The sequence below is a fragment of the Panthera uncia genome, chromosome D4 (assembly GCF_023721935.1).
Source record: "Panthera uncia isolate 11264 chromosome D4, Puncia_PCG_1.0, whole genome shotgun sequence".
In the NCBI taxonomy this organism is placed as follows: domain Eukaryota; kingdom Metazoa; phylum Chordata; class Mammalia; order Carnivora; family Felidae; genus Panthera; species Panthera uncia.
The window spans coordinates 87,306,072-87,320,838 of NC_064807.1; the positions used below are offsets into that span (position 1 = coordinate 87,306,072).

Sequence of the window (14,767 nt, forward strand, 5' to 3'; positions counted from 1 at the left end):
GGAGAGCTACAGCCACCAAGGCCTAGGATTATTTCTTTATTACACAGCCTCTCAGTGGTATTTAATGAATATTGTTACTTAATACTTGCCGGTAGGGGAAAGAAGGATTTAGTGAGTTCCTCCTCGAGTTTTGATGACTTTTCCAAAACTCAGGAAACTCACAGCCGCCAAGTTCTCTATTCCTTTTCGGGGACACTCGGTACAGGCAGGACACCTGCTCGGCCCACCAGCCCAAACTCAGGAAGAGTCGGCCTGTGGAATAAGCATCCCAGGAGAAAGGGATTCAAGACACAACACTCTGCATTTCTAAAGCTCATGGCAATGAACCAGTGTGCTCCTCGTTCATGGTTTATTCACCGTTGGTCTGCTCGGAGGCAAACGAAACTCCAATAAAGAGGGATGCGAAATATTCTCGTTCAAGGGCTCCCATCATCATCTAAGTGGAAGAATTTAATATAAACTTATCGACATATTACCAAATTCTGCCCTCGACGAAAATACCAAGGTCCTCATGAGGCAAAACAAAAGCTCAAGTAGTCAAGAAGCAAATTAGGTCCCTGCAAGGAAGCACGTCCACAGTTACTACTCAAACATCTGCATCAAGGTTTTTGGAATGGCAGAGCAACCTCAGAAACCTGGAGTTTCATATCTGTGTGGCTGAGGGGAACAACACGTTAAAAAAAAAAAAAAAAAGTCTTGAAAATCGGCAACAGGAAAGATAACGATGTAATGGCCAGGAAGCTACAGGAAGAGGCCCCGGGTGTAGTGCACTTCGTCCTGGCAGATATTGGCCTTGCTCGGTTGAAACACCAATGACCACGAGAGGCTCCCGCCCTCATTCATCACCATCGCCAAGGACAGATTTATGCCACTGCTTTGCTCTCTGCGATTCCTGTTGGTTTCACGTTAAGCAAAAGACAACATGAGCCTCTGCCTTTCAAGAACAGAAGCAGCGTTTACCACACATCTTGGAAAGAGTCCAATCATCTGTACAAGCACCGTGTGTAATTTCAAGTCGATGATCTTCCTGGGAATTAGTGTGCAAGGTAGTGGCGGAAAACGAGCCTCCGTCAGTTAAACTCCCACAGCCAAATTAGTGGCCCTACCGAAGGCAATCTGTTGTTCAAACACTGGAACCCCTAGGTGTATGTGCCGAGTCATTATCCCTGCTACCTCCTGAATTGGTGGCATTTCTTTCCAGCAACACTTGTCCCTGCGTGCTGTTTTTGTTACTCAAACCCGGGGTAGGTCATCCACGAACCGGAGCAGGAAGGCTCCCGGCACTCCGAAAGGTACGAGATGATATCGAAACAGATGCAAAATGGGGAAGAAATGGTGCCAGCAGACTCCAAAGAACACCAAGGAACACCACTCTGCGATGAAACGGAACAAACCACTGACACATACAACATAAATGAGTCTCCAAACCATCACGTTGAGCAAAAGAAACTGGAAAGAGAATACGATGTTCTGCATGACTCCATTTATGTGGAGTTCTAGAAAAGGCAAGACTAGGGTACGGCGATAGAAATCAGAACAGTGGTGGCCTGGTCGCGGAGCTGGAGAGAAGCACGGTCAACTGTTTCCAGAAGTCGCGCTGTCACGAGGAGAGAGTGGGGGTGGGAGCTGGCAGACGCGGGATCATGAGCCAGGTCTTCCTACGGGAGGCGGGTCTGGGTGAGCGTGTTTGCACGCTGCCGGAAATAAACTAGGAGAAAGGGGAATCCTGACACGTGGGAGAGAAAGGAGACCAGGGGACACATGGCTCGGAGTAGCTGGGAGGGTGGACACACTGGACAAGAGGAAGGGCTGTTGCCGGTTGGCAGGATGGACCGTGTATCCCAAGTGACTAGAGAAAAGGTAGCCCGTGCAAGGGAAGGTGCCCTTAATTTATTTTATCTTTTTAAGTTTATTTATGACTTATTTTGACAGCAGGAAGGGACAGAGAGAGGGAGAGGGAGAGTCCCAAGCAGGCTCCACTGAGTGTGGAGCCCAACACGGGACTCGATCCCACAAACTGTGAGATCGTGACCTGAGCTGAAATCAAGAGTCGGACGCTTAACCGACTGAGCCACCCAGGCGCCCCCAAAGTGCCCTTAAAAAATTTAGCAGTCAGGACCTTTCCATGAAGGATAACGTGGCACAAAAGAAACTGCCTGTCCCCACGACTGCCGGGGGATGGGAGGTAGTATTTTTAAAAATAACACGTCTGTAAAACGATTTATTCCCTCAAATCGAAATGAGATCTAGGTGTGCAAAATAAGAACATGTAAGTGTTCTTTTGCCTCGCTGCCCTGGGAGCCAGCATGTGTTCAGGCCAATGCCGGGCGCCACGGGCCATTCAGCCTGGCTTATGGATTAAAACCAACATCCCGTGTTAGCACAAGAGCACACGGGACGACGTGTCAGGGCGCTGACACTACTGAGCGAGCGCAAACACGCTTCCATCTGACACACGCAGCTATCTCCACGTGCAACGTGCAGATTAGTCGAGTAAGACAGCCGCTCTCCAGCTGATCTCGATCCTACAAAGGGTCAAAAGCCCGATCGAGTTCGCCCAGGAACAGGCGACACGGCTCCTTTCTGGCAACGCCAACGCCCCTTCGGCAAGAGACTTGACGCGGGCACTCGGGAGTCACGGGAGGGAGGTCGCTTCATCCGCTGACATGTGACAAAAGAGCTTTCATCACGGAACGGAACGACATCTTTGTCTTCCATCCAGCTTCTTAGGAGGAGGAGAAAAAGACGAATCTCACGAATCGCTAATCCTCCGGGAACTCAGGGGACACCGAGTCTTCAAAGACTGCTACTGTTCAAGCCAACCGCATTTCAAAAACAAACACGCCATACAAACCTCCCGGGTTCTTGCCGTGCCTGTGGTCTCGGCACACTTAGGCCGAGCCCGTGGCCTTGTGCAGCCTTACTGCCATCCAGATGCCGACACAAGCCAATGCAGAAACCCATCGGTCACCGCACTGACGGAGCTCCAGAGGAGGAGGGGTATGGAGCCCAGCACTGGCCCTCCGCTGCTGACACATAAAACCTTTCCTTAGAATCCCGTAAGCCTGTGCGAGAAAGCATCGAGCTCTCTTGGTAAAGTTCAGCCTCCATCCTTTACACCCGGCAGTGGAGAAATTCAGTGAAGTCTGGCCGGGCCCCCCCGAAGCGTGGCTCCCTCTCAGCACCCTGCCCGTGGCCTTCTCGAGCACCTTGGGGTCGTATCCTCGGGACTTGGCACACGTTACCAGGATTCCCTGCTACTTGTTTGTTCCTCTCTTTCTGCTCAGAGCTTCCTGAAAGCCAAAATTCTATCTTCCTCATCTCCAAATCCCCGGCACAGTGCATAGAACTAAACGCATATAGGCCCTGAGAAAATATTTGCTGAGTAAATAAGTGAACGGGGCTTCCTGTGGGCTCAGCCATTCCTCCCTCTGTGCAAGGATTTTCTCCATTGGCAACTGAGGTGTGTTTTAAAATAACGTCCTCAGATCCTTTCCACTCCTTCCTTCAAAAGGGAAAGCCTCGTCCCCTCCCCTCGGACAGGAGACCTAGAAATTCATTCCTAACCAACAGAATGGGGCGGAATGGATGCTGTGCCTTTGAGGCTGGGTCATAAAAAGGATAAAGTCCTCCTGGCTCTCGTTCTCTTAGATGGCTTATTCGGGGACAAGTCACCTGCAGTCATGAGGGTACTCAAGCGTCCTGTGGAGGGCGACTGAGGTCTCTTGTCGACAGCCGGCACCAACGTGCCTGCCACGTGAGGGAGCCACCGTGGACAAGACCTTCAAACCTCAGTCCAACCTCCAGATGACTGCATCCCTGCCTACATCTGACTGCAACCTTATGAGAGACTGAGCCAGGACCACCCAGTCCGCCGTTCTCAGACTCCTGATCCACAGAACACGTGAGAGATTATGTTTACTGCTGTCAGACTAACACGTTTTGGGGTGATTTGTTACGCAGCGATAGATAGCTAATGCAGCCAGCCCTGGAAGATTTGGGTGTTGTTTTATAAGGGATTTCCCTAATGACAAAGTCAGTTTATGGTCATGTCGTGCTTATAACAAAAAAAAAAAAAAAATGTTATAATCAGTAGTGTTCTTCCCAATACAACCATAACGTGTATGATTAATATGCAAATTTTATGTTCCGCAAAATCACACTGATGTCTAACAGCTACGCTCAGTAAGTGTGGAGATGTGATATGGGACATTACAATACAACCCTTTTTGGAGGTTGTTTCTTGTTTTCAAAAATTATATATGCGTAGAAGTCGAGAATAATATCCATCAAAACCTTAACAATAACTTTCTCAGGGTGACAGTATTGTTATGTTTTCCTTTTTTTGTAATCTTTGGTTTCTATATATATATATATATATATTATTAGTGGCCTATGTTTTCATTTTAAAATATTTTCTAATTCAATTAGTCCAGCAGCTATGTCTTATTGGTATTTCTATTCCTGACTCTAACACAGTAAGTAGCACATAGTAGGCGCTCAATAAAAAGGCACTGAATGTCCTTTAGATATAGATCCTGCCTGCTGGACAGGTCTCTGAAGGGATCCAGGATAACATGAGCCCCAAAAGCTCAATGATGTGAAAAGGCGGCAGTCAATTTTCACAGGAAACAGGCTACTAAGTATAGGAAATCATTCCAACGTTGTATTCTTAGGACACAGTAACCACTGTTCTCTTTGAAACTAAGTATTTTGAGTGATTTATTATAAATTTATAATGACAGTTGTGAACACCTTTTTTTTTTTTTTTTTTGGCATGAGAACAGAGTCTGTTGATTGCCTCGGTGCTGAAAATAGTTTCTAAGTGTCCTCATAATAGCACGTCACCTGTAAACAGGTTTCAAGCCGATGCAAATTAACAAATGGCGAACAGATGGGTTAAGAGCTGACTTTTGTCAAGAGAGAGTCGGCAACAAACACTTTTTGGCTCCAGTCTTATGGGACCATTAGAAAGTCTTTCACTTCTCGCCAAACATCTTGCCTCAGTAGACAATCCATGTGGGGAAAATGACAAGTTACAAGGCCCATTAGACTACAGAGGACTGAAAGTTGGAGACTGGCAGAATCACCAAATCAACATACAAGAAACAACAGATAATGTTCCTTAAGAACCTTTCTGCCAGGGCGCCTGAGTGGCTCAGTCGGTTGAGCGCCCGACTTTGGCTCAGGTCATGATCTCACAGTCTGTGGGTTCAAGCCCCACGTCGGGTTCTGTGCTGACAGCTCAGAACCTGGAGCCTGCTTCAGATTCTGTGTCTCCCTCTCTCTCTGACCCCCCCCCCCTTCATGCTCTGTCTCTCTCTGTCTCAAAAATAAACAAACGTTAAAAAATAAATAAATAAAATTTAGAAAAGAAGCTTTCTGCCAAAGAGGAAAAAACCCTCGGTCTGGCATCCCTGAAAGTCTCTGAGGAACACGCACCTGTGCATGGTTGGTCCCGTTCATCTTATCCTGGAAGCAAACATTAAATTGTGAAGAAAACCCTAAAATCCTAGAAGGGGTGGTGTGAGTGTCCACCGGGGAGGGACAAGACCCCCAGAGGCATCCCCAGTGACCTCCCAGTTCTCCACTGGCCTTTCTCCATCAAATGTCTCCTCCTTGGAGAGGCCTTCTCAGACCTCCCCCCCCCCCCCACCTCCTGATCTAAGCAGTCTCCCCCGCTCCCACCCCTTACCACCCTACATCGTCTTTTCTAAGCACCAATCTTAACCAGAAATTATTATGTGAGCTTGTTACTTTGTTTGGGGGTGCTTTTTGTTTGGTTTGGCCTTTTCCCCCCAGCAAACAAAAAGCTTCAGGAAGGTGGGACCACATCTGTGTTGCTCATGACTGGGTCCCCACAGCCTAGGACAGTGCCTGGCAGACAGTAGGTATGATAAATATTTGCTCCTCCAAAAGAAAAGAGAAGAGATCTTGTGTAAAGGCAAACAACCGAGTCTTACCTGCAAACACTGCTCAGGCTGGAAATTTTAAAAAGTCTGGTTGAGCCTTGAACAACCCGGGTTGGAAGTGCCTGAGTCCGCTTACACGCGGCTTTTTCTCCAATACGGTACCGTGAACGTATCTTCTCTTCCTTATGATTTTCTTAATAACATTTCTTTCCTCTAGCTTATTTTATTGTGAGGCTATATAATACGTTTAACATATACAATCAGTGTTCGTCGACTGTTTATGTCATCTGTAGGTTTCCGGTCGGTATCAGGCTATCAGTGGTTAAGCTCTGGGGGAGCCAAAAGTTATATCCAGCTCTTTGTGCCTGTAACGTAACCCCCGCATCGTTCAAGGTCTCAAGTGTAGTTTGTAACTGAGGATGTAACCAAAAGAGGGTACAACAGGAGGGCAGGACAGGCTAGGGAATGTGTCTAGAGTCCAAGCCAAGCCATTTGGGAGTACCGCCTCTCTACGGGGAGCGTGTGCGCTCACAGAAAAGCTATCAGCAAAGACTGGTGTGTTGACGTTTCTTTCTTTCTTTCCTTTTTTTTTTTTTTTTTTTTTTACAGAGAGAGTGTGAGCATGAGGGGGAGAGGGGCAGAGGGCAAGAGAGAGAATCTTAAGCAGGTTCCAGGCTCAACACTGAGCCTGATGCAGGGCTCGAGCCCACGAACAGCGAGATCATGACTTGAGCCGAAATCAAGAGTCAGACGCTCAACCAACGAGCTACCCAGGAGCCCCTGGTGTGTTTGCATTTCTGATTCCACATTGGGTGAGCCTGGCCTTCATCCACTAGGGCTTCTGGCACAAAACAACCCAACCGGGAAACGGATGAATCACCCGTGGCATATTCGAGAGAGCAACAAAAAAGAACAAACAACCTGGATGAATCCAACAGACACTGCGTGGAGTGAAAAAGAGATGATAACAAAAGATTATGTGTCGTGTGCCTCCATCTACACAAAGTTCAAGAACAGGTAAACGTAACCGTTCCCAGAAGGTGGAGCAGTGTTAAACTTGGGTAGGGAGGCAGCACGTGTGCCGACTGGGAGCCCGGGGAGGAGCCCTCAAGGGATCCCGGACGTGGTGGCCACGCGGCCCGATGTGGGTGGACACCTGTGTGAAGGCCGAACGTGTTCTCAACCTTACAGTCTCTCTCATCTCTCCTACTAGGAAAAAGAAGGGGTCGTATTTTACTCGCTTAAAAACGGGCAAGTGAGCCCAGCACGACTCTGATCCCAGCTCTCCCAGATTTCTAGGTGGCCTCCAGCTTTCTCAAAACGTGCTCCTCAGCTGTCTCGTCAGCCGTACTTTCGGCTCTGCCAACTTTGGGAACGTGACGGGGAAATAAATAAAAGGCTGTAAGGTATCTTACAATCCCAGGTGGGGGGGGGGGGGGGGAAACCACGCACCAAATATGTCATTTACGAACGGTGTCATAACTGCTTCACTTGAGATCTATACAAGATATGTTACCCGCACGCTCGGTTTCTAATCTCAGCGGAGCCCTTTTTCAAAAGAAGGAACGATCTCACAAAAATAACTTTCCGTGGGCCAAAACCAAGCACCAAGTAGAGCTCACCCAGGACGGAAGGGCTTTCGCAAACCCCTTACTCACTGAGGCGGCAGGACGAGCGTGGTGGGCTGGGCCTTTGGTCTGCGCTTGGCCGATACCCCCATCTGGTTAGCAGAACGTTTCAACGACTGCTGGTTCAAAAGGCCAGACGCCAGGCCCGCGTGGTACTGCAACTGCAGAGAGAAGCGGAGCGAAAAGGGGAGAAAAATGACATTTGGTAAAAGGAGGACAAAGGCCGTGAAACTATCGACACTTGATATATCACTCCCCCCCCCCCCCCCCCGCCACCTGAGAACATTTCAAATCACCGCAAATACAGCTACTAACATTTTGCCTCAAGGAACGTATTTGTGAGGGGACGAGACAAACAGGAAAGGAAACGTGGTCAAGGGTGTTGGGCACAGCATTACATAATGATGAGAAACTGGGAGCGATCTGAGTGGCCATCAACAGCCGGGAACCTGGCTGAGATAACGGAAAGAACTTTACAGCACCATTTTGGTGATTAGGATACAGGTTACACTGTCAACAAAGAGGCATGTAAAAAGGTGGTCTCTTAAATGTTAACAGTATATTCCTAAGTAGTAGAACCCAGGTCACTGTTACCTTCTTCTTTATTTTTTCACTACTATTCATACGTGCTTTCGATAAATGGTTTTCTACAGCCTATGTCATTTTTTATAATAAGATCCTGAGGGATTCCTTAAAGACAAATCAGTTCTCGGAACTCTTGCTAACAATAAAAGCCACGTAACTCGGTGGTCTGCTCGAGTAGACCGGGAGCACAGCGTGGCTTATCACAAACATATACGGAACGCAGCACAGGTCGGCCTCAGCCTTCAGAACCGCTGGGCTACTGTTCCCAGTGGTGGAGAGACAAGTGTCAATCCTCAGGACAGGCTCCTGGGTATAGCCCACAGCCAAGTATACAAATGGGTCCAGGCTCACTGAAGGGAAGTGGATGGAGAAGTTCATTTTACTCTGTATAAACGCAATCGGAACAATTGCTAAGGAGGCAAAACACTCTAAGCGGGCTCTGGAAGTGGGCCTGTATCCTTTGCTTTGTTCTGGACAGACCGCTCGGGACACGGCATTTTCCTTCTCTAGGCCTTAATTGTGCTATTGGAAAAGAGAAGAAATGCTGCCTAATTCTAAACCAGACAGGACTTGGAGAAAAACATCCACTTTACTGAGTTACAATTTACATGAAATAAAATGCACACGTTTTAAGCGTACAGCTTGAGCAGTTTTGATCATGTATATACCTGTGAAACTGCCCGCCACCCCCAATCACGGTACAGATAACGTCCTTCACTGCAGAAAGTTCCCTCGTGCCCCAATGTAGTCAGTCTCCCCCCGCCACCCCCAAATCTCACCAGCAGGAGCTTTTGTTTTAAAATACCACTCATCATCCTCCCTCTTTGCCAAGTGAGGCTGATATCCAATCTGACATGTGACGATGATTGCTATCTTCCTTTTCTAATCCCATACTTTTGTGTTTTAGATTGTAAGAGCTGTCATCAATCTCTCTATAATAAAATTATCCTTGAAAGGTATCCCAATTTTGAACAGATGTAAATAAAACATTCAAATGTGAAAATGCCAAGCTAAGAATTTGGATTGAGACCATTTATAACATCCAATATGTTTCTTCCTCCCTTCCCAAATTAAGCAAGGTCTTTCAAACATTTATTTAGAATTAACTAAACATACAAATAGTCATTCACTCTGAAGCTCTGAATCAATGTCTTTTCAAAATGCTCTTCCAAGGCATAGATTTCCTTTGCAGAGTCAGCTACCCTACAGTTCATGGTAATGAAAGTGGTGACCACCATATCAAAGGGGCTGGGCCCTGGATGCAAAGGGTAATAACGTTCAGAAAAATAAATGGCCTCACCTAAAGCCACCGGGCTGCACACAAATAGAGAGTGAAAGAAAAGAAAACCAATTGAAATGATCTGCTTCTTGAAAGTGGCTATAAAAAATGAAGATATCCAGTGACCCAGTAAGACTGAAATGTCTGCGTTTGGAGCATCCATATTGCTTTTTAACAGGCTCTTGATTTACTTGGTCGATTTGCTGTGGGAGCCTCATGGCTGAACAATACAAGACAAAGATATATCACATTCATAATAAAAATGGAGTTCTTCTCAGGGTGGAAAAGGGGGGGGGGCATAATTTGGCTCTAACAACTCATCTTGGACCAATGAATTTTGCTCAAATTTGTTTTTCTCCTACAGATTTCTTAAATGGGAAATCAATGGAAGCAAGGGACAGTACAAGTTTGAAAGACAATGTTTCAAAATGTCAGCTACTTGGGTTTCGATCCTCCCCACCAGAATTTGCAATGAGTGCAATATGCATGGGGCTTTATGGAATTAAAGGGAAAGACAGCTTGGCAGGGGTCCCTTCCTGGCTCAAGGAATCGTCTCTCCTTTTGGCTCTCCTTCTTCTCTGTATCTTATTAGGGTCCATGCAAGCTCAGCCATTCCGGCCCTGCTGACTCTTCCAGTGGCAGAGTCCTGCTAACTATGCAGAGTGGCAGCGTGGTTTTGCCCACCTGGCATCATTTTGATCATTTGCTCAAACAAACAAAAAACCCCAAACAGCAGAAATGCATGCTCGCTGCTTTCTTTTTAAAGGGTTCCTTTAAACCTTCTGCCATCTTGGGCACTCTTAACATACAGTGCACCTCTAAGAGCACACAGAGACTCCTCTTCCCAAAAAAACAAAACCTGCCCTTCAAAGCTGACTCATAGTGATTAAGCGACATTTGTTAATCACATATACGTATCCCAGTTTCCAGGAACACAGCTCCGACTGGCAAGATCTATAAGGGGCCCATTAAATATTTACCGAACCATCTTTATAATGGGAGAAAAGGTCAAAGTTAATAAAACTGACAGGCAGATTCTGTCCAACTGGATTTATACATTATTTAAGCACCAAACACTCCATTCCATGAAACACAGTTTAGATCTGAAAAGACTCTTGGAAAACATTCACTCAGCCAATGGTTCTAAAACAGCAGAAGGGAGTTCAGAGCGAATCCACAAATTAACATTAAGAACATATCACTCCCCGAAATACTGCCATAAGTTTTCAATTACAGGTTCTGTAATATTTTCTATAAAAATATATTTCAATAAACATACTTTGCTCCAAATGTCTGTGGCATGGAAACAACTCTATTTCAAAAAGCAACTTATCAAAGTTCTAATGTGATTTTCCTGTCCAAGATGTTTCTCCACTAACGAGCAAGAATAAAATGAAAGAGGGTGAGAAATAAAAGAATCCATTCTTTTTAACTCCCACATCTCATGGCTGTGGGGAATGGGAATGTCTGTGTGGCCAGTATTTATTTACTGGTAAATTGCCACTCTGTGGTTAACAGCTTTTTCAAGGCTTGTTTGAATTTGGAGAACATTTCTCTCAGTTGCAATTTTGCAGCTACCGTCAACTTCCTGTTTTCCACGACCGACCTCGGACTTTTCGGTAGGTTCTCAACCTAAAGCCCTTTCGAATCAATTATGTCTACTAATTACCTCTAAACCTGGGGAAATTTCAACAACTCGTAATGAGCTGGGGAGAACACCTCTTGGAATCAGGAAAACTTTGACCTCCTGGATATTTTCTTTAAAGTAACACTGTCTTCTTAGGGATACTGATCAGGCAACAATGCCGAGTGTTGTCAGATAAGGTCCTTGTAAACCCTAACGTGCAGACCAACAGCCTCTGTAATCGGCGTCCCCTTTAAGCATGCGCCACTGGACCCTGCTACTAACAAGAGCTGTGTGATGTCACACACCTCCCTCCCTTCCCTCTCGACAAAACAGGCATCACATCTTCTCCTCTAGCACTGGAGTGTCATTCCTCTGGCTTCCTAAAGCAGTTACCTGGGCATCTGGCTTCACCCTACGGTGGTGAGGCAATGTCCCCCCCAATTTCATGCGTCAAACTCAACAACCCTCTTCTCCCGGATAGCCTCATTCTTTACAGAACCTGCTTTTAAACAAGTCTACTGACGCCTAAATTCAATTAGCTTGAATATGTTTCAAATTACAAATAACAACACATACGGGGAGGAACTATTATTAAATTGTAGAAACCAGGATTCAAATGCAAAGTTTCTGACTTAAATCTTGGGTTCAGAAAACCAGATGAGCAATGACCTCCTCTGGATGGCTCTCCACGTGGCTCACTGTCCTCCACATTGTTCTCAATGTTTCTATCTGCTCCAAAACAGATAAAGGATAAGTTTTGCAATGGACAGAAGTTTGAGGAGAAAACAGAAGCAAAGCCATCACCTCTATCACATTCAATATACTAATTAAGCCAGTGGCATTCAATTAGGCCTAGTACTTAAAGGCTGAAATGTCTGCTGAAACCTCCCTGGGGTCCATGGTGCAGCATCTATCATTCCCAGCATTATCCTACCTATGCCATATGGCCTGAATCCCACTTTAAGAAAACCTGACATTCAAAATTCTCAAAATTTATCAGCCAGGTCAACCAAGGTTGGATTCTCCCCACTGTGAAAATCATGATTTCCTTTTCAAAGATTCACCAAAGGCTTCTTTTGAGGGATGGGGGGGGAGGGGGTGTAAAAAAAAAATTTCTCCTAACCTTAGGGCGTAGTTCACGTTATCTTTAAAAATCACTTCATGTATAATTACATGTAAGTTTCTACGACCGCTAGGAAGCCACCCTGGCACTTCGGTAACTAAACCCTTTGGGTAAGGAGTAAGAACTAAGTTAAATTCTGGCTGGCTTAGACAAGGGCCCACAGGAGGAGAGGAAGAGATCAAGAGGCTAGGGAGCCCCCCATCTCCTCCCCCAGGCCCTCCAGGCCAGTTTCCCTTCTCTGAGCACTGAGACTGGGCAGCCTGGAAAGGCAGCCTGTGTTATTTCCTGGTCCAGGAGTGAAGCGAAGCTGGCCACCAGGGGAGACATTTCTTGAGGGTGCAAACCTTGGTACTGATTACTCTGTATTCGCAAAGTGTATCCAGGATAGTGCACTGCATACAGGAGAAGCTACTGAATTTGTCAGGTGGTAAGTGGATTAGCAGATTAGAGAAACTGCTATGGCCTGGCCTGGCCTTGTCACTGCAGCCAATCTAGGGAGCAGAATGGTGCCATCAGACAGTCCCCTTAAGGCTGGCCACTTACAGAAGCAAACACACTGCTCTGCAGGTGCTCACTGCCACGGCAGAGCCACAAGGAACCCCTTCCTTCCTCCTCTACCAACTGCCAAAAGCGGGGGGGTGGGGGGTGGGGGGGTGTATCTAAACCCCTCTTCAGGCTTGAGTTCAGGAAAAGGCATCTTACAGGGACTGTACTCAGATTACTTCAAATCACAGAATTCTAATGTCAGAGAAGGGCCTTGGAGACACCAGCCTCTACTCCCCTCCATCCCCATTGTGCGGGAAAGGAGACTCGGGCTTAGAGAAGTCACTGGCCCAAGGTCACACTGTGCTGAGGGGGAGGTAGGCCAGTCAGGATTCCCCTCCAATGTCTTTTTCCGGTGGCGCTAAGTGCGCTGCAGCTTTCTAATTGGAAGACCTGACATGTGTCCCCTCTGCTTCAGCAGGAGGGCACAGTGACTCTTCCCAGCCCGGGAATGAGACTGTGCTCGGGGAGCCTGGTGTTAGCTAGCATCACTGGGGTCTGCTGGCTGGTTTGCTCCCCTCAGGCTGACCCTTTCACGCACTGACATGCCACGTGGTCTTTCTTCCCTTCGACAGACTCCAGTCATGTCTCAAGTGGGGAGTTTGGGGAAGTGCTAAATTCTACCATTTTAAGGTTTTAGTATCATTCATGGCTAAAACCTTGGAGAAAAGAAATCAAGAAACCTCAGTATTGTCCAAAAATCTAGATTCTACCCTCGGCAATAACACATTTAACCTTCCTGGCATCTCTGCTATCCTTCTGTGATGGGGCAATTGTGCTACGGCCTAATAGATTTTTATACGTTCTCTTACTGTCCAGGAGAATCCACACGGATCATCTGTTTTAACCTGGGGATTCTCTTTGAGAAGGTGTGTAACACATCGTGACGGCAATAAGCAGGGATATTAGCCATGCAGTGTCACTTCCCCTGCAGATCACTGGCCAGAACAGCCAGCACTGGTTGGCATGAGTATGTTGAAAGTCCTTCCAGGACACGAGAGAACACGCCAAAGCTCACGGCCCTGACCTCAGGACACAGAACGCGTGGGTTAAGTTGCACCCCACACTGCTGGAATGCGCGTTATGTGGCAGGGTGCAGCAGGGGCTAATCTGAGATTCTCAGCCTGCACCCATTTCCCCTCAAGCATTAAACTAGAACCAATATTTGTGCAACACCAGGCACACTTCGCTGCTACTTTGAGTTGCAAGACCTTTGCCCCTCATTATTGCAATATATTTTGTTTCCAGCTAGTGAGAAAAAAAACATGTATTACGATAATGCTCTGATTCTTCTTTTGAACATAACTCTAAGGAGAGAAACAAGCAAGCCTGACTGTTATTATCTGCGCCAAGGAAAACAGCGACAGAAAAATACTATAAATCTAATTGTTTTGCTTGGGGTTTTATCTAAATATTAGATAATGGTATTAGCTTCTTTCCTCCTTTTATCTCCTAACGCTTCTTTCAAATAGCCAATATTAAAAAAAAGAAAGAAAGAAAGAAAGAAAAGAAAAGGAAACAACTTTAGATTTGAACGTTTATGGGTAAATGATCTTTTTACTTGGTCAAAACAGCATCAATAAACCATAAGAAGGAAGCCTCCAATTTATTTGCCTATTTGTTCCCCGCTGGGAAGCTGGGTTTCAGGCCTTTCAATTACCAGGACGGCAGGACCCGAGTCAGAGCTGTGCTCGGGCCCGACTGTGGCATCATTTACATGCTAAATGCCATGTGGGTTTCGTTTTTCCTGCACACCAACCCTCAAATGTCCAAACTTCACAAACTGTCAAAGAAGCAGATAAAGAGGACGAGGAGCAGGCTTTTACTTTCCGAAACCTCTGTAATGTTCAGGGCCGTCTACGATGGCCTCTAGTTCATCCCAGAACTCACACGTTTATTAATAGGCCTTTCTCCACAACTTCTCCTGTTTACACTACAGCTGTATGCGCGTTATCACACTTCAGAGATGCCAATCAGCTGGAAGAGATCTCACTCATCCATCTGAGCAGACTCACCAACGAAGCAAACAGTCAACGTGGCTAAAAATGGAGGAAACCGCCACTGTGGGGA

The 14,767-nt window shown here is 46.4% G+C and overlaps 1 protein-coding gene across 1 annotated transcript in view; it reads right to left on the reverse strand.

Moving 5' to 3' along the window:
* MED27 (mediator complex subunit 27) overlaps nucleotides 1–14,767 on the reverse strand; it is a 202,107-nt gene that overhangs the window by 128,615 nt on the left and 58,725 nt on the right. Inside the window, exon 3 of the mRNA XM_049638414.1 lies at nucleotides 7,571–7,701. Coding sequence (XP_049494371.1) covers nucleotides 7,571–7,701 — 131 coding nt within the window. The remainder of the gene's footprint in view (nucleotides 1–7,570; nucleotides 7,702–14,767) is intronic.